The 26,936-nt window shown below is 44.8% G+C and overlaps 1 protein-coding gene across 1 annotated transcript in view; it reads right to left on the minus strand.

The window, feature by feature from the left end:
• SAMD4A (sterile alpha motif domain containing 4A) overlaps window positions 1-26,304 on the minus strand; it is a 230,477-nt gene extending 204,173 nt beyond the window's left edge. Inside the window, exons 1-2 of the mRNA XM_082848456.1 lie at window positions 26,106-26,304; window positions 24,259-24,898 (exon numbers count right to left, since the gene is read on the minus strand). Coding sequence (XP_082704582.1) covers window positions 24,259-24,454 — 196 coding nt within the window. The 5' untranslated portion in view covers window positions 24,455-24,898; window positions 26,106-26,304. The remainder of the gene's footprint in view (window positions 1-24,258; window positions 24,899-26,105) is intronic.
• Between the last annotated feature and the right edge of the window lie 632 nt (window positions 26,305-26,936).

The following is a 26,936-nucleotide window of genomic DNA, read 5'->3' on the forward strand; positions in this document are numbered from 1 at the left end:
ATAAAGAAGATCCTGGATATTGCATCCCTCAGCTGCTATGTCTCATCCGCAAAGCTCTCCCTTTCCTGCACACGCAAGACAGCCTACCCTAAACCCAAACCTCAACACTGACATGCGATTTGCCAAAAATGAAGTCAGTCTAGCACATAATCACAATTCCAATGGTAAAATAATGCAATGCTTTATTTGAATCACATTTCAGTGAACACAGGCCAACTGAAGCCACCTGTTACTTGCATAGACCCCTCTTTTAGCAGCTCAACAAGAAAATACTATAAATATTCATTCTTTATAAATTGCTCAAAGGTCACTTTTAAAGGGAAGGTTATCAATGGGACAGCTGGCAATAGACTAGCTGTATTTTAAGACTCTACACCTGCATTTTAAAAGGCACTGATAATAGAGATCATTGTAATGTAGTATTACTACATTGGTGGGGAAAACTAATGGAAAATATTACTACGTGTATAATCCCTAGGAGCATTATATTTGATAATTTAACCGTGAACATCAAAATCATTTAAATTCTATAAAATACTATTTGCCTTAACAGGGTGCACCTCTTTTCAAAAGGTTCACTGAATAATACCAGTGTTACAATCATACCAGTGTTACAAATAACCTCTTTAACCTGCTGTAGCAACAGTCTAGGTTTTCAACAGCTGTCAAAACAGATTCCAGCATCCATTCTACTCAAGTGTGTTAGAAGAAGATCTTAAAGCTGTCAGGAGTGTCAGGATGTGGGTAACTTAGTATAAAATGTAACCCAGCTGACTCCACCAACTAATGGAGAAACGGAGAAAGCTGATGAGAAAGCTCGATGCGAGAACGCTCGCATCAGCTCAAAGAGAAAAGATCCATCACAGGGAGTAGGAAGGGAGGAGATCAAGTCCAAACAGGTGAAGTCCCAGCTCCGTGCTCAGACATGATGGGTTTTACCTCATAGGAGCCTTCAGATCAGGATTCTGAAAAGCCATGTCACTCATTCCCCGTAACAGGGGGGACATTTCCTAGATACATCCCTGCTGCTACTGGGGGCACTGCTGGTTGAGGACAGGGTTGCCAGAATCAGCAGATAAAAATACAGGAACCCCAGTTAACTCTGAATTGCAGATACACCAAACAGGTTTTTTTTGTTTTTTGTTTTTCTGTATAAGTGCTATAAGTATGTCCCATTATTCATGGTGCATCTGCAAGTCAGATTTACCTGGGTATCCTGTATTTTATCTGGCAACCTACACGAGGGTGATAAAAAAACACAGGCCCTTCCTTCCTGGAGCCAACATTTCAGTGAAGGATATCAAGAACTAAGAAAGGTAAACATGTTGAACTTTTTATTTTAAAAAATGTGTTCTTTATACATTTCACCAAGATTCACCAGTTCTTAACCTTTGTCACCTTACATATGACAACCATTTGAGAATAAGTTGCAGACATCATGTCCCTTCACCCCTAAAGACTTCAGCATGCATCTCTTAATAATAAGGACATTTTCTGATGTGACCAAGGCATAAGGATAATATTAAGAAGAATTAAAATTGATATAGTATTATCCTCTATAGCAGATAGAGCCCACGTTTAAATTTCACCAATTGTCCTAATACTGTCCTTCACAGCAATGTTTATTTTCCCAATCCAGGATCCAATCCAGAGCCCCATGTTGCATTTCATTGTCATCTCTTTGTAGCTTCCTTTACCCTGGAACTGTTCCTTAGCTAACACAGTAATCGCAACCCAATGTGCTAAGTGCCAAGCTGGTCATGTGCAGAGGGGGATGTGGGAGCCCCGGGGACGGCAAGTCCCCTCCTGATTTGTCTTCACACAGACACACACATCTGCTCTATCCAAGGACTGAGAAGCTCATGAACACCACTCACCATTTGACTTCCTGTGGAGTTCAACAAAACACTCCAGCATTTCCTATTTTAACTCTGGGAATCCTTCTCTCAATGAAAAGGGGGGAGCATCTTAAAGAAAACCAACAGCAGCGCCAGTAGCAGCAATTCTTGTCCAGATTATTCCTACCGAAAATACTGCCAACTAAACCTATATGCACCGCGGTGATTTTTGTGTAACTCATCAGCACCTTAATATCAGAATCACACACGAAATCCAACTTTGATCTAACAGCTCACAGTTTCAATATTTTAACTGTGCTCAGATCATCTGCAACTACCACAATAATCTGGAAAATTTGCTAACACTGAAATTCTGCCACTAAAAGAAAAATGTGAGAACAGCAAGTTTTGTTTAAAAAAAACAACAAACAAGAACAACGGCAAAAGACTGTTCTCCTTTTCCAACTAACGCTTGTTCAGTGAAAGGTAAAGGTGAAGATAATATTAAAGAATAAAAAGCAGAGCGTAATTATTTTCTTGTTTCGCTGAGGTATACAAAAATACTCAAAGGTTTCCCACTGCATGTTTTAAGCTGGATAATAACTTTTATGAAAAAGTTACCTCTTTAATAATAAAGCTTAAATAAAAACTTAACTGTCACAAGTTTTTAAAGAGTCCAGACCTGCCAATTAATGTACAGAATCCCTGTGGCATGCTTTCAATGGCTCTATGAACTCTCATACCAGAATATTTGCAGGCAGGGATATAGTGGTCACCACACAGCATTTCATGTAACTTTCCCCCAAAAGAAATTCTTTAGCACTGACGTCTGAAGTCCTTCAAACTGGAAGAGAATGCACTCAATTAAAAGGATAAAAGTGGACACAAATCGAACTTTGACAAGTTACAGCCAGGCCAGCCTGTGGGGACTCCGGGCCATTAGCTACAAGTCCCAGTTGAATCATCAGATCCAGGCCTTGGTCCAGGCCCAGAGGTGGCTGGTATTCATTACTAGAACTGTGCGTTTATTTCAGCTCTTGCTAACAAGCAGAAGTGCTGAAAAAGAACCCATGGTTATCTTTTCCTGGACCTCTTAAACACCCACATTCCCGAACTTTTTATCCCATTGTTTCAGTTGGTCATTTGAAAATAATGTCATCCTGCATTTACACAACATGATTCAGCTTACAAAGTACTTTACACATAGGTGATCTCACCTCATCCTGGTAACAGCCCTGTGACTCTTGTAGAGGTAACTCCATTTCACAGATGAGGAAACTGAGGCTCAGAGAGTTTAAATCATTTTCACACAGTGATACATGTCTAAGTGATGATGCTAAGCTCACCCACGTCTCCTGTAAGGGACTGAAAAGTAACACATCTATGTCTCTCATCTGGCCTTTATCACATACCTCTTGGTAACAGCACTAGGATTATCATCTTGTCCTGTTTTATTACTCAGTCTTTATGCAGTTAGGTTTTTCTCACATCCGAGATGTAAGCCCCGTCTGGACAAGAGCCATGAGTTAAATTTCTTTGTATTCACTCATCCATTCTTTCAACAAAAATATACCAAAACCACTTGAGTCCAGGCACAATATTCAGTGCTGGAGGACAAAAGTGACTAAAACACAGACTAGTCTGGAAGATGAACAATGACAAGGTCTTGCGACAGATGCCGTAAAGGAGGTGCCTGCAGAGTGCCAGCGAGCCCTGAGGGGTCAGGGGACGTTCTCAGGAGGAGTCTCAGCTGCTCCACCACACCGCCATGCAAAGGAACTGCTTCACCAGCCAGTGAATGCAATCCCTCCCGTGGGGGCCATAGGGGCAGTCATGAATGACACCCAGTTCTCTGCTGGGATTGAGGGTAACTCCAGGGGCTGAGTCAGATCCTGCGTAAACCAAGAGGACATTACTGGAACTGTGATTAAAACATGCCAAAATAAAGCCCAACCCTCCTATGCTATAGCTCTCTGTCATTTCAGAATATGAGCGCTAATCATTCTCCAGTGAAAACAGATCTGTGCTTTATTGTGGGTAAAGGGGGGAGGGGGGTCCTGGAAACAACTTCGAGGAAGGAGACCATCCTGATGAACGCTTTGACAATCAGGTAAACAGAACATCTCCCATGCCCAGCACAGTCATTCAATGTGGTGACCATGGTGGCCGAGTCAACCATGTGAAAGTTGTGGGAGATCAAGGTCTAGGACATAGATGGCCGAGAAGCAACTGGGTGTAACACCAGCCCTTCCCTACTAGCAGGTACCCTTAGTGGATCTCAGTCTTCTCAAATCTTCAAAAGAGGGGCTAGAGTAGACAAGCCCTCTTCCACCTCCTTAATTTTTATGCTGCTAGAAAATGAAATAAGTAGAATTCACTCTTAGACCAACTATATGTTCTCCTAAACTAATCTTCAGAAATTTTCCACCATTTACAAACAACGGGAGAGCTTGTTTTAACTTACAGCCCTCAAGTTGGTGCTTTGCCCAATTCCAAATCCTAAGGAGATCCTGACCCAGGATCATCAATTGCTAGTTTGTCAAAGTCAAGGATACCACGAGCTACTAGATAACACATTCCTCATTCTTTCCTCTCTGCAGCTTGCTCGAGCCTGTTTCCTTCACCAAGTCCTGCCTGTTCAGGCAGAGGCGGCAGAAGCCTCCTGTCCCATGAATCTCCCTAATAGGAAGGGAAATGTTTGAATCAATGCTTTTCACTTAATTTTTTTTAATGCCAGAGGAAAAAAGAAGCCAAGCCATGTCAAGCTACATAGGATTAAAATGTGATCAATAAGAGGGACATTAAAATAGACAAGCTGAAAAGAATTCTTCCAAGATTGAATTTATAAAATGTTATTCAAACTACCACTAAATATCCTTAAGTACTTTTCTTTTAAACACCAACATTTTATTTACCCAAGAACTGGAAGAGATCTGCAGCATTCTACAGTGACGAAGATTCAATATGGGCTTTAAATCACAAACACCCCGGTGACCTCAGCACATTTACAACCACTCTCAACCTAAGTTTCCTCATCTGTAAAATGGAGACAATATATAGTTTCTATTATATACACAGTATTTATTATACTACTTTGTATTATGCACATACTATTATACTATTTGTATTATCTACATAGTATTATGCTACCTTACTTTATATACACATATATAATATATACACACAAAATACATAATTCAGAAACCAGTTATTAATAACGTACTATGTGCTAGACTCTAGGTAATAATAAGCACATTATCTAATTATTGCAATATATTGCATTAACTTTTACAACCATTAGTTCTGCCTCTTCGTATCACTCATCTATTCAATAATTGAAGATAGTTGTGTGTGTGTAGCTATCTGCACAGTGCCCGACACTACAAAACGCTAAAAAAGGGGGGAGGGGAGAAAAGGTATCTATTACCATATATAAAGAAGATCCTATAGTCACTTTTATTTATTTATGTTTTTGGCCGTAGCACGTGGCTGGCAGGATCTCAGTTCCCCGACCAGGGATTGAACCAGGGCCAAGGCAGTGAAAACCCAGAATCCTAACCACTAGGATACCAGGGAACTCCCCTATAGTCACTTTTAGAACTACACAGAGGGAACAGAAAAGATTTGGAGACACAGATAGCAATTATGATTTACCTTTGCTAATAAATGACTGATACACTCAGAGATTATCACTGCTATTGTGTGACTCAAAAGAAACAAGGTTGCATTCGGTTGGTTACATCTCTTCTTAAATGTGGTGGCCCTAGTCTTCATGGTGACTTAACCTCACCACACTGCCTACTTCAAAAAAAGCACAGAAAATCACTCTACTTTATATTTCCTAAACAAAGTGCCACAAATCTGTAGCCCAGACAGGCTAAGAAGCACAGGAAGAATACGCTGGAAATAATTTGAAGAAGACTTTTAAGACCCGCCCTTATGTATTCACTCCTTCATTCATTTATTCATATTCTCTCGTTCTTTCTCCTCTGCTCTGGATAGTTCTGGATAAGTTTTATCTTTATTCCTGATTCACAGAAATCATAGAATCTTAAGGTTAGAAGGGACTTTGGAGGTCACTAAGAGGTCACGCTTCTTTCCTAGAGAAATACATACTGTCTCCCTGCAGTGGAGAAGCACATGGAGGCGTTCTGAGGCCGAGCTGCTTGTTTCCTCCCGGACCAACAGAAAAATGACAGCTCCTACCTCATCTCAAAGGGGTGCTGGGATGAATATATACAAATGATAATGTACGCAAAGAATTCAGTAAGGTGCCTGGCACAGAGCAGGTGCTCAAGAAATAGGGGCCAACCTTAATTTAGAAGTTATTCTGTGCCCTGCATGATGTTGAATGCTTGTCCACCTCTGGTGAAACTCAAGCCTCTGCCTCCTAAAGCAACTGTGCCGTTGTTTGGGAGCTCTCACCATTGCCAGGTTTTTTTTTGTTTGTTTGTTTTGTTTTTTTGCGGTACGCAGGCCTCTCACTGTTGTGGCCTCTCCTGTTGCAGAGCACAGGCTCCGGACACGCAGGCCCAGCGGCCATGGTTCACGGGCCCAGCCGCTCCGCGGCATGTGGGATCCTCCCGGACCGGGGCACGAACCCGTGTCCCCTACATCGGCAGGCGGACTCTCAACCACTGCGCCACCAAGGAAGCCCGCCAGGTTTTTCTTTACTTTAAGCTAAATGACCTTTGGCTTCCACACACTGCCCTCTACACAGATATGGAATGGAACCCCTCAACTCCAAGCTAACTTTTCAGGGAACCAATGACAGTTGTCCTGTTCTCTGCTCATTTTTTTTTCCAGCCTGAATGTTCCCCCTGGTTCTCAAATCCTTTCCGTGCACACTACTAATAAGCCATGTCTCCCCCAGAGGAGGTCTAGGGGATGCAAAAGTAGAGGCTACACTTTTAGTGGTTTAATAGTCATCTTGTTATATTGAAATATTTTGGATCATGATTCTGTCATCAAGCTCTCGGCTGTCCCTCTGGGTTCACACACAGATTTGATAATTACACCTTCTCAGTCCAGTTTACACCCCATTCCTTGCCGTGGCCACCAGCTTCAGGCAGGGGAAACCTGACAGCACCCCACCTCCATCACGCCACTTCTCTCTAGCTCTCTGCCCTGGGGCTTCTCCAACACCATGCCTGGGACACTGTGGAAAGGAGCAGCACGTGCACATGTGCAAACCTGGAAGTATGGGGACTTAGCACCCTGGGGCAACCCTTGACTAAGAGGAGAGGGGAACCCGTGGATAAATGCCCACCGTGTCTATCCCTTCTGAGGCACAGTCTGCATGGCCCCTCAGAGGGTCCCATGGGACTGAGCCCCAGTGCCCACGACAGTGACCAGTTCAACCACATCGGCTTGTGTTGGCCTCCCCTCCTTCCCTGTGTCTCTCCTCCCCAGCCCCCTTTCCTCTTCCCCAGGATCACTGCCAAAAATAAACCGCCTGCACGCCAGCCCTTGCCTCACGCTCTGCTTTCTTGGGGACCCCAGGCTAAGTCGCAGTCAACATGAATAATGATGTAGGACGTGTGAGCCCCAAGGCACAGCACCAAAGACCTCCCTTAAGGCTGACAGCGGCAGAAGTCACTCTAACGCCACCCAGCCCTCTTACGGGTGGGTGACTCTCACCCAGCCCTCCCATGTCTCCATTTTACTCATCAAGAAATAAGAGGCTGGGTTTCCCTGGTGGTGCAGTGGTTGAGAGTCCGCCTGCCAATGCAGGGGACACGGGTTCGTGCCCCGGTCCGGGAAGATCCCACATGCCGCAGAGCGGCTGCGCCCGTGAGCCATGGCCGCTGAGCCTGCGTGTCCGGAGCCTGTGCTCCGCAACAGGAGAGGCCACAACAGTGAGAGGCCCGCGTACCGCAAAAAAAAAAAAAAAAAGAAAGAAATAAGAGGCTTTGTCAAAGGCTGTGCTGAAACTTAGATATGGAATGCCTACCAGAATTCCTGTAATCTGCCCAGAATACAGAAGACTCTCTGTAAACGTCAATGCTATCTCCCTTGCTTTCCTATTCCCCCATCAAAAGGGAAATGACATTAGTTCTCCATGACCCAGTCTTCCCATTCTTAGGAAAACCAGGCTGCTTCCTACTTCCTCATCCAAATTCTCATATATCAGGTTTCAGATACTCTCCTGGTATCTTGCACAGGATCACTGGTGACCTCGCATATCCTTACAAGGGACAGAACTTACTTTTCCCCTCCTTTTTGCCTTCTCAGAGACATCATTATTTATGGAGGCTTCTGATGGTACCTCTAGTATTCCTTCACAACTCTTGAGAAATTCAAAAGTGGTTTCGCATCGCCATTCTAGTCACGTATTTAAATCACATATTTGGTGCACATACTCACTCAGATATAAACGTATACAATGAAAGTACGTATTCTATATGTATTTGTGCTGCACACACACACTTGAATTCTACTGACAAATCAGGATAAGCTGCTTCAGAAGTTCCTATGTTGCATTTTATGGGAGGACGCTGGGGAAGTAGGAAGAGATCTCTCCCATCCGGTCTCTGGAGTTAACATTCCTGCTCTTCCCAGCTCAACTTTACAGTCCATAGCGTCAGCACACCACACACACACACACAGAAATCTTTCCTGGAACCTCATTTTCCATGGGACACTGATCATTAGAATGCCTGGAAATTCCAGCAGGGGCAAGGCCAAAAAGCTTGGGAAATGCTACAACATAGCCCAGATCTGCCTTCCTCAATCCCAGCCTCCATTCAGGCTGTGACGATCTCCAAGCCTGGGGAAATCACAGAGATTTCAAACTTCTCTCCTTGGAAAGTTAGTGTTGGGGGGTGGAGATGGGGTTTGGTGGGAGGGGGACCATCCACTTACCATAAGCTTTCATCTAAGTTTTCATTTGCAAACAAAGACCTTGCGATACTCATCCATGCACCAATTACCTCTAAATTACCTTCCACCTCTAATAGCCTATGATCTTTCTACTCAAAGTGTGGTCCACAGACCTGCAGCAGCAGCATCACCTGGGAATTGATTAGAAATGCAGGAACTCTGGGCCCCCCACAGGCCTCCTCAGTAAGAATTTTCGGTTTAACAAGATCCCCAAGCGATCTGTATGCATATTAAATTTTGAAAACTAGTTTAAGACACTTTTATCTTTTTCTGTAAGGCAGCGGTCCCCAGCCTTTTGGGCACCAGGGACCGGTTTCGTGGAAGATCCACAGACGGGTTGGGGGAGGGGAAGTGGGGGGGGGATGGCTCAGGCGGTAATGCGAGCGATGGGGAGCGGCAGATGAAGCTTCACTGGCTCGCCCTCCGCTAACCTGCCGCTGTGCAGCCCGGTTCCCAACAGACCTCAGACTGGTATCAGTACGTGGCCCAGGGGTTGGGGATCCCTGCTGTTAGTGTTTAACATGTTTCTTCTTAACACTAGTTCTAATCAAAGTAACACATGAAAGTATTCTACTAAAAGGAACCAAGAGAGAGAACTACTACTAAGTCTCATAATTTTTTTTTTTTTTTGCGGTACGCGGGCCTCTCACTGTTGTGGCCTCTCCCGTTGCGGAGCACAGTCTCCGGATGTGCAGGCTCAGCGGCCATGGCTCACGGGCCCAGCCGCTCCACGGCATGTGGGATCTTCCCAGACCGGGGCACGAAGCCGTGTCCCCTGCATCGGCAGGCGGACTCTCAACCACTGCGCCACCAGGGAAGCCCTAAGTCTCATAATTTTAATGGGTAATTTTAGGGAAAAAAATTTGGCGTGAGCTGATATGCTGTTTTCCTCCTTTAAACATGTTAGCAATCAGAGGAGTGTTTGGATTGCTCCTTCTTCCATTCAAGAATTCATTCCTGATGGACAATATGCACCATGCTCCCCTCTTTCTAACGTACTCATCTTTCAAAGACCCAGGAAGAACTTCCCTGGTGGCGCAGTGGTTAAGAATCCGCCTGCTAATGCAGGGAACACGGGTTCGAGCCCTGGTCCGCGAAGATCCCACATGTCCTGGAGCAACTAAGCCCGTGCACCACAACTACCGAGCCCGCGCTCTGGAGCCCGCGAGCCACAACTACTGAAGCCCACGGGCCTAGAGCCCGTGCTCCACAATGAAGAGTAGCCACCCCTCGCCACAACTAGAGAAAGTCTGCACACAGCAATGAAGACCCAACGCAGCCAAAAATAAATAAATAAATTTATTTTTAAAAAGGGGGGGGGCCTGGAAGCCTGCCCCTTACGTGGTCCAACAGACTCTCCCCTATATGTGTGGTTTTCTTGACAAAACTTTCATTAAAGGTACTAAAAAGGCAAGAATCTTGTAAGCTCTAAAGCACTTGTTGCAAATGACCCACTCAAGTTTACCTCTTCCATTCGTTACTTCTTGGACAACCCAACCCATCCTGTTCTCTCCCCTTCACTCAAGTCCAGTTTTGTTCCCTCACTGGAAACACAGCATTTAGCAACTTTTTACAGTCTAATTATTACACATACAGATCATCCTTAGCTTACAACGGGGTTGCCTCCTGATAAACCCATTATGAGTTGAAAATGCATTTAATACACTTAACCCACCTAGCTTAGCCTTGCCCACTTAAATGTGCTCAAACACTTTCATTAGCCTACAATTGGGCAGAACCATCCAACACAAAGCCTGTTTTATAATAAAGTGTTGAATACCTCATGTAATTTATTGAATACTGTACTGAAAGTAAAAAACAGAATGGTTATATGGGTCCCGAATGCTTCTAAGAGTATCGGTTGTTTTCCCTCGTGATTGTGTGGCTGACTGGGGGCTGCCACTGCCCAGCATCACAAGAGAGGACCGTGGGGCAGACTGCTAACCTGGGAGAAGATCAAAATTCAGAATTCCAGGAACGACTTCTACAGCATACATATCGCTTTTGGAATCGTAAAGTCAAAAAACTGTCTAATGCAAACTGCCGTAAGTCAGGGATCACCTGTATATATGCTGTTTTACCTCCACAACTCGAGTGTAAGCTCCTTGAGGGGAATCATCACACCTCCTTTGCCTTTGGACACAGCTCCCAGCTCTCGGCTGCAGGACTTGGTGAATTAATAAGTAGTGAGGAACTTGATCCCACAGTTTCTTACCAGATACTCTTCTCCAGGTACCACTTAACAGTCTTACCTATTGCATAAAAGAAACCACTGAATCGTTTGATTTTTTTCTCCCTGCTAAACCAAGACAAGGAAAACTGTATTAAAATGATGATACCTAGGTGAGAACAAAACCCTAGAACTAGCTTATAAGTCCCAAGGAGTGAAATGCTCCTACATATAATAAAAGCAGCAGGTTCCTCTGAACTCCAGCTGGCTCCTGGAGTGCAGGCTTCAGAGCAAAGCCCAAGCCTTGACTAGCTAACCTTGAGAGAAAGCTTCGCTCCTCTTCTGAAAGTTCTGCTTTCCTTGGGAGATTCCTGCCTCAGGCGGCTTCCACAGAAGCAAAAAATAGCTCAGAGGAGACGTCTGATTCTGCATCTCAATCTACGTGAACTGGATGAACTCAGTAATGCCTTGGAAGGAATGATTAGAAAAGATGGAAAGAAAGGAACAGGCTAAAAATTCAAAGTAGTAATTATATTTTTAAAAGAAAAAAAAGGATTTTTATGAGCACCACAGCTTTCCTAGCAAATGACTTATGTAAGCCACTTCCCTCGTGTTTGAAAACCTCCAAATTTTCCTCAGGTCAAGGAGGAGAGTATTTTCTCTTCCGTGGTGTTGTCAATTCTTATTAGAATTAAGCTTCTGCAGGATATACTGGGGAGCTTTCAGTTACTTCTCAGCCCTTCTGACCCTCATTTCACTCTCAGTTTGTTTATTTATACATAAACAAACCAATTTGACTGCTATGTTTGTCTGCCTTCTACTTGCTTTGATGGGACCTATTTATAACACGTACTCAGTTGCTAAAGCCTTTGAGCATCCAAGCTAAGCAACCAAATGCAATTTATTTGCAACAAAGATCACAAATGTGTGTGACTTGCTACCTGTCATCCCAGACCAACCCAAAGAAAATTACAACACCCAAAGTGAAAAGTGTTTCAGATACGAAGTCCCTAGATATTTCATTCCTTCAAATGATTTCTTTTTTTCACATTCACCAACTGAAGGTAAAAAGTGTTGACAAGTTATTTGGGAAAACTGGGTCAGGGCTGTGTTTTTTAGGACTCAACATGATATAAAATAGAGTAATACAGCTAAAATATAGAAGGTGGAGCAAAGTAGACTCATATCTTTTCAGATTCCAAGTCATCTTCAATCTCTTCCAGATAATCCTTTAAATAAAAGATGCCCTATCAGGACTTCCCTGGTGGCGCAGTGGTTAAGAATCCGCCTGCCAATGCAGGGGACGTGGGTTCGAGCTCTGATCCACGACATGCCATGGAGCAAGTAAGCCCGTACGCCACAACTACTGAGCCTGTGCTCTAGAGCCCACGAGCCACAACTACTGAGCCTGCGTGCCACAACTACTGAAGCCCACGTGCCTAGAGCCCATGCTCCACAAGAGAAGCCACCGCAATGAGAAGCCTGAGCACCGCAATGAAGAGTAGCCCTCACTCACCACAACTAGAGAAAGCCCGCGCAGCAACGAAGACCCAACGCAACCAAAAATAAATAAATAAAATTTTAAAAAAAGATGCCCTATCATTTAGGAAAACATTATTTATATAAATTTCATATTAATTAGAGGCAAATTTAAACCTGGGGGACAGAATAGGTCCTCACTGGATTGTTAACAAGTAGCTTCCAGCCAATAACAAGGTTTCATTAGTCCCGTTCTACAGACGAGAAAACTAAGGCTCAGAATTAAGTGACTAGCCCAATTCAAAATCCATACTCTAAGAATCCTCTACACATATCCCCTCCTACGGATATAAATAAATGGTCACCTGGTAAGACCTTCTTTTCCTATCTCAGTCCTTCCTTCTCCCCCATACAGCAATGCTGAGAGCAACAAAGCTGCCTTTGGCTGATGATGCCATCATGTGGCCAAAATGGAAATTGTCTGAACCAAACTTTGCCTCACTTCTCCCATTTTTGCCTCTCAGAGAATCATGCATATATTACAAAGCTTTCCCAAAAGTGTACACAGACACACACACACACACACACACACCCTTTTCATCTTTTAACTTTCTTCTTCTTCCCTCCTCATTCTCAGCACACCCCTGCCTAAAAGTCTTCTTGGGTTCTCTATCATCTCTGCAGGATTAAGTCAAATTCCTTAGCTGGCAAAGTCCTGCACACACATGACTTCTGTTTTAACTTCTCTTTCTTAGATCCCAGCATTCTACATCTTTTGAGCCACTCTGAACTCATTATTTCTTGCACACAACAAGGCCCTTTCATAAGACAATGTTTTTATAAATGCTCTCTCTTCTGCTTGGAAAACACCTTCAAGCCCGCTCTCTACAATCCTTTCTACATACTGAACCAACTCCTATTCACCCTTCAAAACTCAAACATATCTCCTCTGCAGTGGAGGCTTCCCTGACTCCTCCAGGCAATTAGCTGTACATTCACAATGCTCCCAGAACCTCTCCCCTACCCTTTTTATTCCTATATCTATGCTTCTGTACCTGTGATATGGTATTAGTCATTTACTCAACACTCGGTATCTATGCACCAGGCATTGGAATACAGTAAATTACCTTTGTATTCCCACTGCGTAACACAGGGCCAGGAAAGTAGTAGGCAGTCAGTAAATGTTTGTTGAATGAAAAAGTGAAAGGAGACTGGGCCGGACTGAAGCTAGACTGGGCCCAGCGTGAGGCATCAGGTGAACAAATTTCGTTTTAAGGCCAAACAAGCAGGTTAACCTTACCCAAGATAATCGTGAATTACAGTGGCCACTGCAAGAACTTTTAACCTGGATAAGCTTTTCAACTTATGAGGTGCCCTAGAGAAAAATGGTTCTTGGCCAAGCACTCACTAAAAATAGAAGACGGAAAACTACTTTTCTGCCTCTTCATGACCTTCTGGTGGCCAGGATAAGACCACCTGGGACATCCCACTCACTCCAAGGCCTGCAGAATCCTGGGGAAAACTGGCAGAAGAAAGCAAAGGCCGTGTGGCTGACAGGGTCTTGCTGCTCCGGCTGGGTGTCAGGCCTGAGCCTCTCAGGTGGGAGAGCCGAGTTCAGGACACTGGTCTCACAGAGACCTCCCAGCTCCACGTAATACCAAACGGCGAAAGCTCTCCCAGAGATCTCCATCTCAACACAAAGACCCAGCTCCACTCAATAACCAGCAAGCTACAGTGCTGAGCACCCTATGCCAAACAACTAGCAAGACAGGAACACAACCGCACCCACTAGCAGAAAGGCTGCCTAAAATCATAATAAGGTCACAGACACACCCAAACACACCACTGGACGCGGTCCTGCCCACCAGAAAGTCAAGATCCAGCCTCATCCACCAGAACACAGACACTAGTCCCCTCCACCAGGAAGGCTACACAACTCACTGAACCAACCTTAGCCACTGGGGGCAGACACCAAAAACAATGGGAACTATGAACCTGCAGCCTGTGAAAAGGAGACCCCAAACACAGTAAGTGAAGCAAAATGAGAAGACAGAGAAACACACAGCAGATGAAAGAGCAATGTAAAAACCCACCAGACCAAAAAAATGAAGAGGAAATAGACAGTCTACCTGAAAAGGAATTCTGAGTAATGATAGTAAAGAGGATCCAAAATCTTGGAAACACAATGGAGAAAATACAAGAAACGTTTAACAAGGACCTAGAAGAACTAAAGAGCACACAAACAATGATGAACAACACAATATATGAAATTAAAAATTCTCTAGAAGGAATCAATAACAGAATAACTGACGCAGAAGAATGGATAAGTGACCTGGAGGATAAAATAGTGGAAATAACTACTGCAGAGCAGAATAAAGAAAAAAGAATGAAAAGAATTGAGGACACTCTCAGAGACCTCTGGGACAACATTAAATGCACCAACATTCAACTTACAGGGGTCTCAGAAGAAGAAGAGAAAAAGAAATGGACTGAGAAAATATCTGAAGAGATTATAGTTGAAAACTTCCCTAATATAGGAAAGGAAATAGTCAATCTAGTCCAGGAAGCACAGAGAGTCCCATACAGGATAAATCCAAGAAGAAACACACCAAGACACATATCAAACTATCAAAAATTAAATAAAAAGAAAAAATATTAAAAGCAGCAATGGAAAAACAATAAATAACATACCAGGGAATCCCCATAAGGTTAACAGCTGATCTTTCAGAGAAACTCTGCAAGCCAGAAGGGACTGGCAGGACATATTTAAAGTGATGAAAGGGAAAAACCTACAGCCAAGATTACTCTACCCAGCAAGGATCTCATTCAGATTCGATGGAGGAATTAAAACCTTTACAGACAAGCAAAAGCTAACAGAATTCAGCACCACCAAACCAGCTTTACGACAAAGGCTAAAGGAGCTTCTCTAGGCTGTAAACACAAGAGAAGGAAAAGACCTACAATAACAAACCCAAAACAATTAAGAAAATGGGAATAGGAACATACATATCGATAATTACCTTAAATGTAAATGGATTAAATGGTCCAACCAAAAAACATAGACAGTCTGAATGGACACAAAAGCAAGATCTGTATATATGCTGTCTACAAGGCACCCACTTCAGACCTAGGGACACATACAGACTGAAAGTGAGGGGATGGAAAAAGATATTCCATGCAAATGGAAATCAAAAGAAAGCTGGAGTAGCAATTCTCACATCAGAAAAAATAGACTTTAAAATACAGACTATTACAAGAGACAAAGAAGAACACTACATAATGATCAAGGGGTCAATCCAAGAAGATATAGCAAAAGTAAATACTTATGCACCCAACATAGGAGCACCTCAATACATAAGGCAAATACTAACAGCCATAAAAGGGGAAATGGACAGTAACACAAGCATAGTAGGGGACTTTAACCCCCCCCCCACTTTCACCAATGGACAGATCATGAAAAATGAATATAAATAAGGAAACACAAACTTTAAATGATAAATTAAACTAGATGGATTTCATTGATATTTATAGGACATTCCATCCAAAAACAACAGAATACACTTTCTTCTCAAGTGCTCCAGGATAGATCATATATTGGGTCACAAATCAAGCCTTGGTAAATTTAAGAAAACTGAAATCGTATCAAGTATCTTTTCCGGCCACAACGCTATGAGACTAGATATCAATTACAGGAAAAAAATCTGTAAAAAATACAAACACATGGAGGCTAAACAATATACAACTAAATAACCAAGAGATCACTAAGGAAATCAAAGAGGAAATCAAAAAACACCTAGAAACAAACGACAAATGAAAACACGAGGAACTAAAGCCCACCGGATGCAGCAAAAGCAGTTCTAAGAGGGAAGTTTATAGTAATACAATCCTACCTCACGAAACAAGAAACATCTGAAATAAACAACCTAATCTTACACCTAAAGCAACTAGAGAAAGAAGAACAAAAACCCCCAAAGTTAGCTGAATGAAAGAAACCATAAAGATCAGACCAGAAATAAGTGAAAAAGAAATGAAGGAAACAATAGCAAAGGTCAATAAAACTGAAAGCTTGTTCTTTGATCAGATAAACAAAATTGATAAACCATTAACCAGGCTCATCAGGAAAACAAAGGAGAAGACTCAAATCAATAGAATTAGAAATGAAAAAGGAGAAGTAACAACTGACACTGTAGAAATACCAAAGATCATGAGAGATTACTACAAGCAACTATATGCCAATAAAATGGACAACCAAGAAGAAATGGAAAAATTCTTAGAAAAGCACAACCTTCTGAGACTGAACCAGGAAGAAACAGAAAATATAAACAGACCAATCACAAGCACTGAAATTGGGACTGTGATTAAAAATCTTCCAACAAACAAAAGCCCAGGACCAGACGACTTCACAGGCGAATTCTATCAAACATTTAGAGAAGAGCTAACACCTATCCTTCTCAAACTCTTCCAAAATATAGCAGAGGGAGGAACACTCCCAAACTCATTCTATCAGGCCACCATCATCCTGATACCAAAACCAGACAAAGAGGTCACAAAGATAACTAAATGCTAATATCACTGATGAACATAGATGCAAATATCCTCAACAAAATACTAGCAACACAATCCAACAGCACAGTAAAAGGATCATACATCATGATCAAGTGGAGTTTATCCCAGGAATGAAAGGATTCTTCAATATATGCAAATCAATCAATGTGATAAACCATATTAACAAATTGAAGGAGAAAAACCATATGATTATCTCAACAGATGCAGAAAACGCTTCTGACAAAATTCAACACCCATTTATGATAAAAACCCTCCAGAAAGTAGGCATAGATGGAACTTACCTCAACATAATAAAGGCCATATATGACAAACCCACGGCCAACATCATTCTCAATGATGAAAAATTGAAACCATTTCCTCTAAGATCAAGAACAAGACAAGGTTGTCCACTCTCACCACTATTATTCAAAATAGTTTTGGAAGTTTTAGCCACAGCAATCAGAGAAGAAAAAGAAATAAAAGGAATCCTAATTGGAAAAGAAGAAGTAAAGCTGTCACTGTTTGCAGATGACATGATACTATACATAGAGAATCCTAAAGATGCTACCAGAAAACTACTAGAGCTAATCAATGAATTTGGTAAAGTTGCAGGATACAAAATTAATGCACAGAAATCTCTTGCATTCCTATACACTAACGATGAAAAATGTGAAAGAGAAATTAATGAAACACTCCCATTTACCATTGCAACAAAAAGAATAAAATACCTAGAGATGAACCTACCTAAGGAGACAAAAGACCTGTATGCAGAAAACTATAAGACACTGATGAAAGAAATTAAAGATAATACAAAGAGATGGAGAGATATACCATGTTGTTAGATTGGAAGAATCAACATTGTGAAATTGACTATATTACCCAAAGCAATCTACAGATACAGAGCCATCCCTATCAAACTACCAATGGCATTTTTCACAAAACTAGAACAAAAAATTGCACAATTTGTAAGGAAACACAAAAGACACTGAATAGCCAAAGCAATCCTGAGAAAGAAAAACGGAGCTGGAGGAATCAGGCTCCCTGACTTCAGACTATAATACAAAGCTACAGTAATCAAGACAGTATGATACTAGCCCAAAAACAGAAATATAGATTAATGGAACAGGATAGAAAGCCCAGAGATAAACCCACGCACATATGGTCACCTTATCTTTGATAAAGGAGGCAAGAATATACAATGGAGAAAAGACAGCCTCTTCAATAAGTGGTGCTGGAAAAACTGGACAGCTACATGTAAAAGAAAGAAATTAGAACACTCCCTAACACCATACACAAAAATAAACCCAAAATGGATTAAAGACCTAACTGTAAGGCCAGACACTATAAAACTCTTAGAGGAAAACATAGGCAGAACACTCTATGACATAAATCACAGCAAGATCCTTTTTGACCCACCTCCTAGAGAAATGGAAATAAAAACAAAAATAAACAAATGGGGCCTACATCGGCAGACGAATGGATAAAGAAGATGTGATACATATATACAATGGAGTATTACTCAGCCATAAAAAGGAACGAAATTGGGTCATTTGTAGAGACGTGGATGGATCTAGAGACTGTCGTATGGAGTGAAGTAAGTCAGAAAGAGAAAAACAAATATCAGATATTAATGCGTATATGTGGAACCTAGATAAAAGGTACAGATGAACCAGTATGCAGGACAGAACTTGAGACAGAAATGTAGAGAACAAATGTATGGACACTAAATGGGGAAAGCAGCGGGGGGTGGGGGTGTGTGTGATGAATTGGGAGATTGGGATTGACATGTATACACTGATGTGTATAAAATGGATGACAGGATAAGAACCTGCTGTATAAAGAAATAAATAAAATTAAATTCAAAAACAAAAAAAAAACAAATGGGGCCTCATGAAACTTAAAAGCTTTTGCACAGCAAAGGAAAACATAAACAAGATGAAAAGACAGCCCTCAGAATGGGAGAAAATATTTGCAAATGAAGCACTGACAAAGGATTAATCTCCAAAATTTACAAACAGCTCATGCAGTTCAATATGAAAAAAACAAACAACCCAATCCAAAAATGGGCAGAAGACCTAAATAGACATTTCTCCAAAGAAGATATACAGATTGCCAACAAACACATGAAAGGATGTTCAACATCACTAATCATTACAGAAATGCAAATCAAAACTACAATGAGGTATCACCTCACACCAGTCAGAATGGCCATCATCAAAAAATCTAGAAACAGTAAATGCTGGAGAGGGTGTGGAGAAAAGGGAACTTTCTTGCACTGTTGGTGAGAATGTAAATTGATACAGCCACTATGGAGAACAGTATGGAGGTTCCTTAAGAAACTAAAAATAGAACTACCATACGACCAGCAATCCCAGTACTGGGCATATACCGTAAGAAAACCATAATTCAAAAAGAGTCATGTACCACAATGTTCACTGCAGCTCTGTTTACAACAGCCAGGACATGGAAGCAACCTAAGTTCCACTGACAGATGAATGGATAAAGAAGATGTGGCACATATATACAATGGAATATTACTCAGCCATAAAAAGAAACAAAATTGAGTTATTTGTAGTGAGGTGGATGGACCTGGAGTCTGTCATACAGAGTGAAGTATGTCAGAAAGAAAAACAAATACAGTATGCTAACACATACATATGGAATCTAGGGGGAAAAAATACTTCTGTAGAACCTAGGGGCAGGAGAGGAATAAAGACGCAGACATAGAGAATGGACTTGAGGACACGGGGAGGGGGAAGGGTAATGTGGGACAAAGTGAGAGAGTGGCATGGACATATATACTACCAAATGTAAAGTAGATAGCTCGTGGGAAGCAGCCACATAGCATAGGGAGATCAGCTCGGTGCTTTGTGACCACCTAGAGGGGTGGGATAGTGAGGGTAGGAGGGAGACGCAAGAGGGAGGAGATACGGGGATATATGTATATGTATAGCTGATTCACTTTGTTATAAAGCAGAAACTACCACACCATTGTAAAGCAATTATACTACAATAAAGATGTTAAAAAAAAAAAAAAGAAAAAAGAAAAAGCGAAAGAAAGAACTACAAACAAGATCTTATCCAGGAAATATCATCAGGAAAGCCTATACTCTTCTGCTTTCCTTTTACTCAATTTATGATCTAAAAAATCAACTAAGGTATGGCATACCTATACCATGGAAACCAAAAACCATAAAAACATAGGACCCACATCTTTGCCCTCTAATGAGAGTAAATACACCCACAAGCCCTTTTCAATCTCCACAACTAATTCTGTCTTTAACACTACCATTTCAGATAATCCTTTCTCTTGTATTTAATTATAAGTAGGGTAACAATCTCTTTGCCATTTATTTACTACAAACATACGCAGTTTCCCCACAAAATATGCACTGTTTTGTGAATTAATAAACTTGTGGATTCACTTGTGAATCTCCATTTATTATACTATCTCCACTGGAAAAAATATTTCAAGTTCAAATGACAAAAGTCCTAAACTAGTGCCACACAATCTTCTTTGAAGATTTCCAAGTAAACTCAGCGGGTTCCATCTTTAGGTATCAAATGACATTTTAGCACCAAAAACAGACAGCTACAAACTGAGACTGGCCAGAAATCTCAATGTTAACCTGGGCTGGTGGCTGAAGGGCACGTATCTAAGGTTATGAGCGTTCTGGAAACAAGCCTCTACTTTACAGAGCTGAGCATGACCAGTACCCACCGACCAAATCCGGAATGAAACACACACACAACACACAAACAAATCCACAAGGACTAACTCAACCATGTTCTTTGGATCTCAGATGACCATGAACCTGAGGCAAAGGATGAACCAGTGAACCACTAGAATCTCAGTAAATGCTAAATTTAAGAGAACAAAAAGTTAGTATCAAAATACATCCCATGGATCTCAAATAAACCATGTTTAATGTGAAGGATTATCTATTTAAAGTTAGTCCTGTAGAAAACAGAGCCAAGTTTGCACTATTAGTAATTTTTTGGTTGTTATACTGAGGTCAAGCCCCAGATATGAATTTCGTTCTCATGCACCAAGTTTTAAAATCTCTGAACACCAGAAGAAATACATGTTTGTTTAGTTGATGATTACAAAATAAAGTAAGTCACACATGATGATTTTGGTATAGGAAACCTCAGCCAGCCAATAAATGAGTCATTCTAAACAGCCTAGTTTTCTGAATGGGTAATAGCTTCACATGCCAAAAGAGCTCTGGAGGTTAATTACCTTGAGTGTTAATATTTCCAACGTTTTATGGCATATTTCCCTCTCTTCTCAAAGAGTGTATTTAAAAATTTATCTTTTTTGGTAGTTCACTCTCATTAATGGTAAATAGCAATTATGGATTTATGTTATTACAAAGTAATGTCTGCAAGTCCGATTGAGGGTTCCTACCTTAATATTCCCAAACCTTCAGGGCTTCTGTTCCCAACTCTCGTATCTAAAGTTATAATTTTTCTGTTTCTTTCCTAGTTGTCAAGCTGTCAGGGGTCACTTTTCACCATTGGTTACAGCAACTCCTCACCCCATTCTAAATGTGCTACCCCATATATTCTATGGATCATTTTTCAAATAAAATAAAGTTAGGATTGTTATCTAAAATAAGAGTAAGTTCTGAAAGAGCATCTGAAGCATTCTCCCAGACTTTATGCCATCTATTCCAATACTGAGTAGGCATTTTTGCCCCGTGCCTGGTTCTTGGCTAGGTTCCAGATACGTAAGAGAGCTGTGCTCCAGACAGGCATTCTACGACAAATCTTGACGTTCCTTGTGATCCCTTAATGCAGAAGTAAACCAAACCATCACATGACCTCACTAATAAACTTCTGTCCTGGCCACATAAGTGCAAAGTTTCCAAGGAAGCAAAATATCCAGGTTGAAAGATTAATCCAGAAACTGGAAAATGGTCCCTATCTTACATAATGGTTATGGTTTCACATATCTACAGCATTTAGCATCATGAATAGGTAGGCAGCTTACACAAATAAGTACGGTTAAAAAAGATTTTTTGAGGGGAAAAATAACCAAATTATGTTGTTAAACTCATAGAAGTTCAATTTTTTTATTGGTTTATCAAAGTAAAAGATTTTTAAGCTAAGCAACTTCTTTTTAATTCCATACATCTAATGGCTTCATTTACTAAACGGATGGCTGCTATGCTGGGAAAAGTCTTCTCCTTTACTCAAAGGGAAAAAATGTTCCTCTAACATTTGAGTAACCTAAGGATTAATTATCATTGTTTTAAACAGCCCCTACAAGCAATGAGGTCAAGAATCCACATAAATCACTGTACTTAAATTCTGTGCATTCTATAAAACGCAAAAGTTTATATAACCTTGCTTGTCAAACCTGAAAAAGCAAAATCAAGCAGGTGATCCAGGCTACCCTGTCACATTAAGAATGGAAGTACGGAAGTAGGGCTTCCCTGGTGGCACAGTGGTTGAGAGTCCACCTGCCGATGCAGGGGACACGGGTTCGTGCCCTGGTCCAGGAAGATCCCACATGTCGCGGAGCGGCTGGGCCCGTGAGTGGTGGCTGCTGAGCCTGCGCGTCTGGAGCCTGTGCTCAGCAACGCGAGAGGCCACAATGGTCAGAAGCCCACGTACCGCAAAAAAAAAAAAAAAAAAAAGAATGGAAGTAAAGAGGGACTTCCTGATGGTCCAGGGGTTAAGACTCCAAGCTCCCAGTGCAGGGCGCCGGGGTTCGATCCCTGGTCAGGGAACTAGATCCCGCATGCCACAACTAAATAAGATCCGGCACACGGCAACAAAGATCCCCCGTGAGGCAACTAAGACCGGCGCAGCCAAATAAATAAATATTAAAAATAATAATAATAATAATGGAAGTAAAGAGAGCAGGTCATCAGTTACCCTAGTTATGTTTCCACACCCTTATGAAGGAGACTGGCCTTTCAGCTATTTATAAACACAGAACTGAAAGGGAAGGGGGCCCTGCCACTGCCACCCTTGTGAGTAACCAACAGGGTGGGTTGTTCGGCTCAGGCTGAATCCCAGTGGGACCCGTGGGATCTCCCTCAGGATGGCCCACCACACTAGGCAGCACCGGATCCTCTGGGTGCAGTCCTGTCTGGTCAGGAAAAGGGCTGTGAGGATTTCCAGCAGTCACTGCCAGCCTATGATTCTATATATGGAAACATCCCATCCTAGTGTTTCCAGCACCAGGGGCACCACACCAGGGAGGAGGAGGGAGGAGCAGGCCAGCCCTCCTCTTGCTGTGCTGCCGGCACACTCACTTTCGTGACTCCCAGGCCCTGCTGCCCTGGACTGGACCCTGTCATCAAATGGCAGCCCAGCCCTCTGCTGAGTCTTGCAGGCTGGCGGCTCTAACATGGAACAGCTGGAAGAGGACCCTGCATTCTTTTCTCTGTGTAAACACTGGGGGCTCTGTTCACCCTCCTGCTGCAGCATGAACTAAAGAATTTTCCCCATGCAACATTACAACCAACAGACCTTTCCCCATCCCCCATCCTCACCTCCCACCCCCAGGCCCGGATATAATTTCAGTCTGTCACCACCCATGCTAGCAAACAGCAAACTGCTGAACCTTTCAGTACATTCACTTTCTATGCGAGTCGAGGTGTCTGTAAATACACTAGCAGGGTAATAGGAAACAATTCTGTTATGCTCAATAAAGTTTCCTGACAAAAGCATTAATGACCCTGATTCATGCCTGCTCCCTATGAGACCCTTTCTACAAGATGTATATCAATATAAATAATGTCGTGATAGTTAAGTATAACCACGTAGTATACTAACTGCAAATATGTTAATAGTCTATAGCATCACCTACAAATTATTCTGAAGACAGAGCTCTAAAATTGGAATATCCGTGGGGAAAAATGAACACAAAATTGGATTTTCATGTATTCCTCATACAGCCTCATCAAAGCTTGTCTTCTGAAGGGCAGTCCCAGGCTTCTTCATGTGTTGCTGAAATCCGAAGAGCCACGTTGCCCAAAAGAAGAAAGGGGGGGGGGGAAGAGCCCAGAAAATCCAGACTCTACGTGACCTGACTTACTTATTTCCCAGGAAACTGCATGAGAGAAAAATCAATCATTCATGCTACCGTAGCTACCACATGGAATGGACTGAGGGAGTTGACAGTGGGCAAAAAAAACGAAGCGGCCAGCGGAGGTTAGTGGGTGGCAGGGCCTGGGGCGGGGGCCGGTGGCGGGAGACGCCAAGGACCCAGGGGCCTCGAGGTTCTGTCGCCGCGGACCAGCGGTCGGGGGGCGGGGCCAGGCCCGAGGCTGGGAAGGGGGGGAGGGCGTGGACAGGACAGCGGGACGGCGGCTGCCGCGCACTTACCGGGACTGTTGGCCTCGCCTTCTAGGACGTGCAGCTCGGTGCAGTCGGCCAGCGAGTGCTCCAGGCAGAGCTGGAGGAAGCGGGCCTGGGTCTGGCTCACGCGCTTGAGCAGCGACAGCAGTGCAACAGTCTGCTCGCACTCGTTCCAGCCCTTAAACCAGCCCGCCAGCACCCCGACCTGGTCGCGAAACATCATGGTTAGGGGGCGGCCCTCGGTCTACAAAGCCCCCTCCGAGCCCCAGCCCGCCCCGCCCGCCCCAAAGTTTGGCGGAGCCGCAGCCCAGCGGCCGCCGGAGACGCGTTCCCGTTCCAAGGTGGCTCTGGTGCCCGGACGCTGCAGGTACTGCCTCGGCTCCTGCCTCTCTCGTCTGGTTTCAGTTACGTTCTGGTGGTTCTGGCTGATTTCCCCAGAGATGATGACAGACAGTAGCACGGAAATGTTTGTTGTTGTTGTTTTTAAATAACGATTTAAAAAAAATTTTTCCCCACAAGGCACACAAACTGAAGAATGCTCTCTTCCCCCCCTCCCCCGCCTTCTTCTCGCAGCTTCGGGATGGTGATTTCCGGCGTCCCGGGGTCTCTCCCCCGCTGGGCGGCAGCTCGGACCCTTCACACCCGCATTCCCGAGTGGCGATCACCACTGGAAGGAGAGAAAAGGCTGCAGTGAGACCTCGGCCGGCGAGGGAGCGCGCGCGGGAAACGAGTGCATTAGAGGGGGTGGAGGGGGGCGCCCCGCGGGGGGTTTGGTCCCCCAAATTCCGGCCGCCCCCTCCGCACCCGGATGCTGGAGAGGAGCTATTCCCGTTCTGGGAAAGGCAAGAAGCTTCCTTCCCAGGTGCGTGAGGAGACCGCCCGGCTTCCTGTTGCTGCCGCTGCGAACGGCTAGTGCTCCCCACACACCCCACCCGGGGTGGCCTCGGGGACTGTGCCTGCAAACGCCCGCACCAGCAACAGATCTTTCTCGCGCAGAAAACTTGCAATGCGGCTGCGGAGGGGCGCGGGGGTGGGGGTGGGGGCTAATGCAAAGCAGAGGCGGAGGCAGCAGCAGCCCGAGTTCCTTCCTCCTCCTCCTCCTCCTCCTCTCCCGCCTCCTCCTCCGCCACCTCCTCCTCCCGGAGAAGCAGCCGAACGGCTGCAGCTCCATCTACAGCAACAGCCAGCATCTCCACCGCCAGGCGCCCCTCTGGATTTAGGCCCTGAGCAGCCGCGGCAACAGCTCGAGACAAAAATAAACTCTCCCCACCCAAAGCTCAGCGTCCAGCGGGCGGAGGCGCAGCCGGAGCCCCGGCTACCCAGCGCCGCGCCGCTCCAGCCCACCCGGGAGGTCTCCGAGGGCCTGTTTCGCCCTGAGCGATCAGATGTGTGCGTGCGTATGCGTCTGTGTGTATGCGAGTGTGTACGCGTGTGTGTGCTGTAGGCATCCTGCCCCCGCTGCCGCCGCCTACGGGCGGGTCTGTCCGGCCCACCGCCTCGCCCGCGCGTCCCAGGCCGAAGGCAGCACGGCTATGGGCGAACGCCGAGCGCGGAGACAGTCGAGCCTACAGCACTGCCTCCCCCGGCGGGCAGGGCGGCTCCGCGGGAACTGCGGCTCCGCGTCGCCCGCACACGCCCCCGAAGCACCGCAAAGAAGAAAAGTTCGGTTTCGGGGGCTCCCCCAGTCCTAACCCTGTTCGGGTGGCAGCCAGCGGACGGCGAAGAGAGCCCAGCGACTCAGCCAGCCCTCGAGGGGCGGCTCGCTCCCAGCACCCCGTTTCCCGGCTCCCAGAACTTCGCGGCTCCCAGAACTTCTCCCCTCCGGGAAGGGGACCCAGTGACCCACTGGGGCAAAAGAGAGACAGGGCGCTCACCTGGGAGCGGCTCATCCTGGCTGCTCGCGGCCCCAAGCGCGGGTCCGGGACCGCAGCGGCTCTCAGCGAGGTTGGGGGCGCCCGGAGCGCGGGCTGCAGGCCATGCCGTCGGGGCGGGCGGCGCTGAGAGAGTGCGGCGCTGCGGATCCGGGCCGCCGCCGCCGCCGCTCCTGCCGCCTCCAGTGTCGGCTCGCGGAGGACTGAGCCGCCCGAGCCGGAGCTCCCCACATGCTACTGATTAACATACACCATTACATCATGGGCTTGGCAGGGAGCGCCCGAGAAGGGGGGAGAGGAACCCGGGCGGCGGCGGCAGCGGCGGCAAGCGGGGGGAGTCGGGGGAGGATCCCCGGGCCCGGCCTGCGGCAGGGGTGGGGGGGCGGATTCCTAAGTGGGGACCAGAAAAGGGGAGGGGAGCGGAGAGGGAGGAGCCGGATGGCGCAAAGGGGTCGGGTTGGAGGAACGGCCTCGCGGAGGGAAGAAGTTTGGGGAAGGGGAGGGGTCCAAGTGAATGCCTGCCTTCTGCTGCTTGCGTGTTCCGGAGGGGCCGGGGCGCTCGAGACGCTAGAGTGCGGGCCGGAGGGGACCCAGAGGGCGCTTGAGCGGGGACGGTGCTGCCACCGGCTGCTCGTCCTTGGGAATGTGGTTCGCCGACTCGGGTGACCACTCGGCCCAACTGGGGCCCGGGGGTGACAGAGACCTGGGGTCAAGGGCGCTGCAGGCGTGGACGGGTTCCGGGGGTCGAGGACGCGAAGGGCGGAGGAGGCCGAGGGGCGGTACGCAGTGCTGGAAGAGCCTGGACGCCGGAAGGCCCGGGTCCGAGAAGCGCGA

This window comes from Leucopleurus acutus (assembly GCF_964270905.1).
Source record: "Leucopleurus acutus genome assembly, chromosome: 1".
Taxonomy (NCBI): Eukaryota; Metazoa; Chordata; class Mammalia; order Artiodactyla; family Delphinidae; genus Leucopleurus; species Leucopleurus acutus.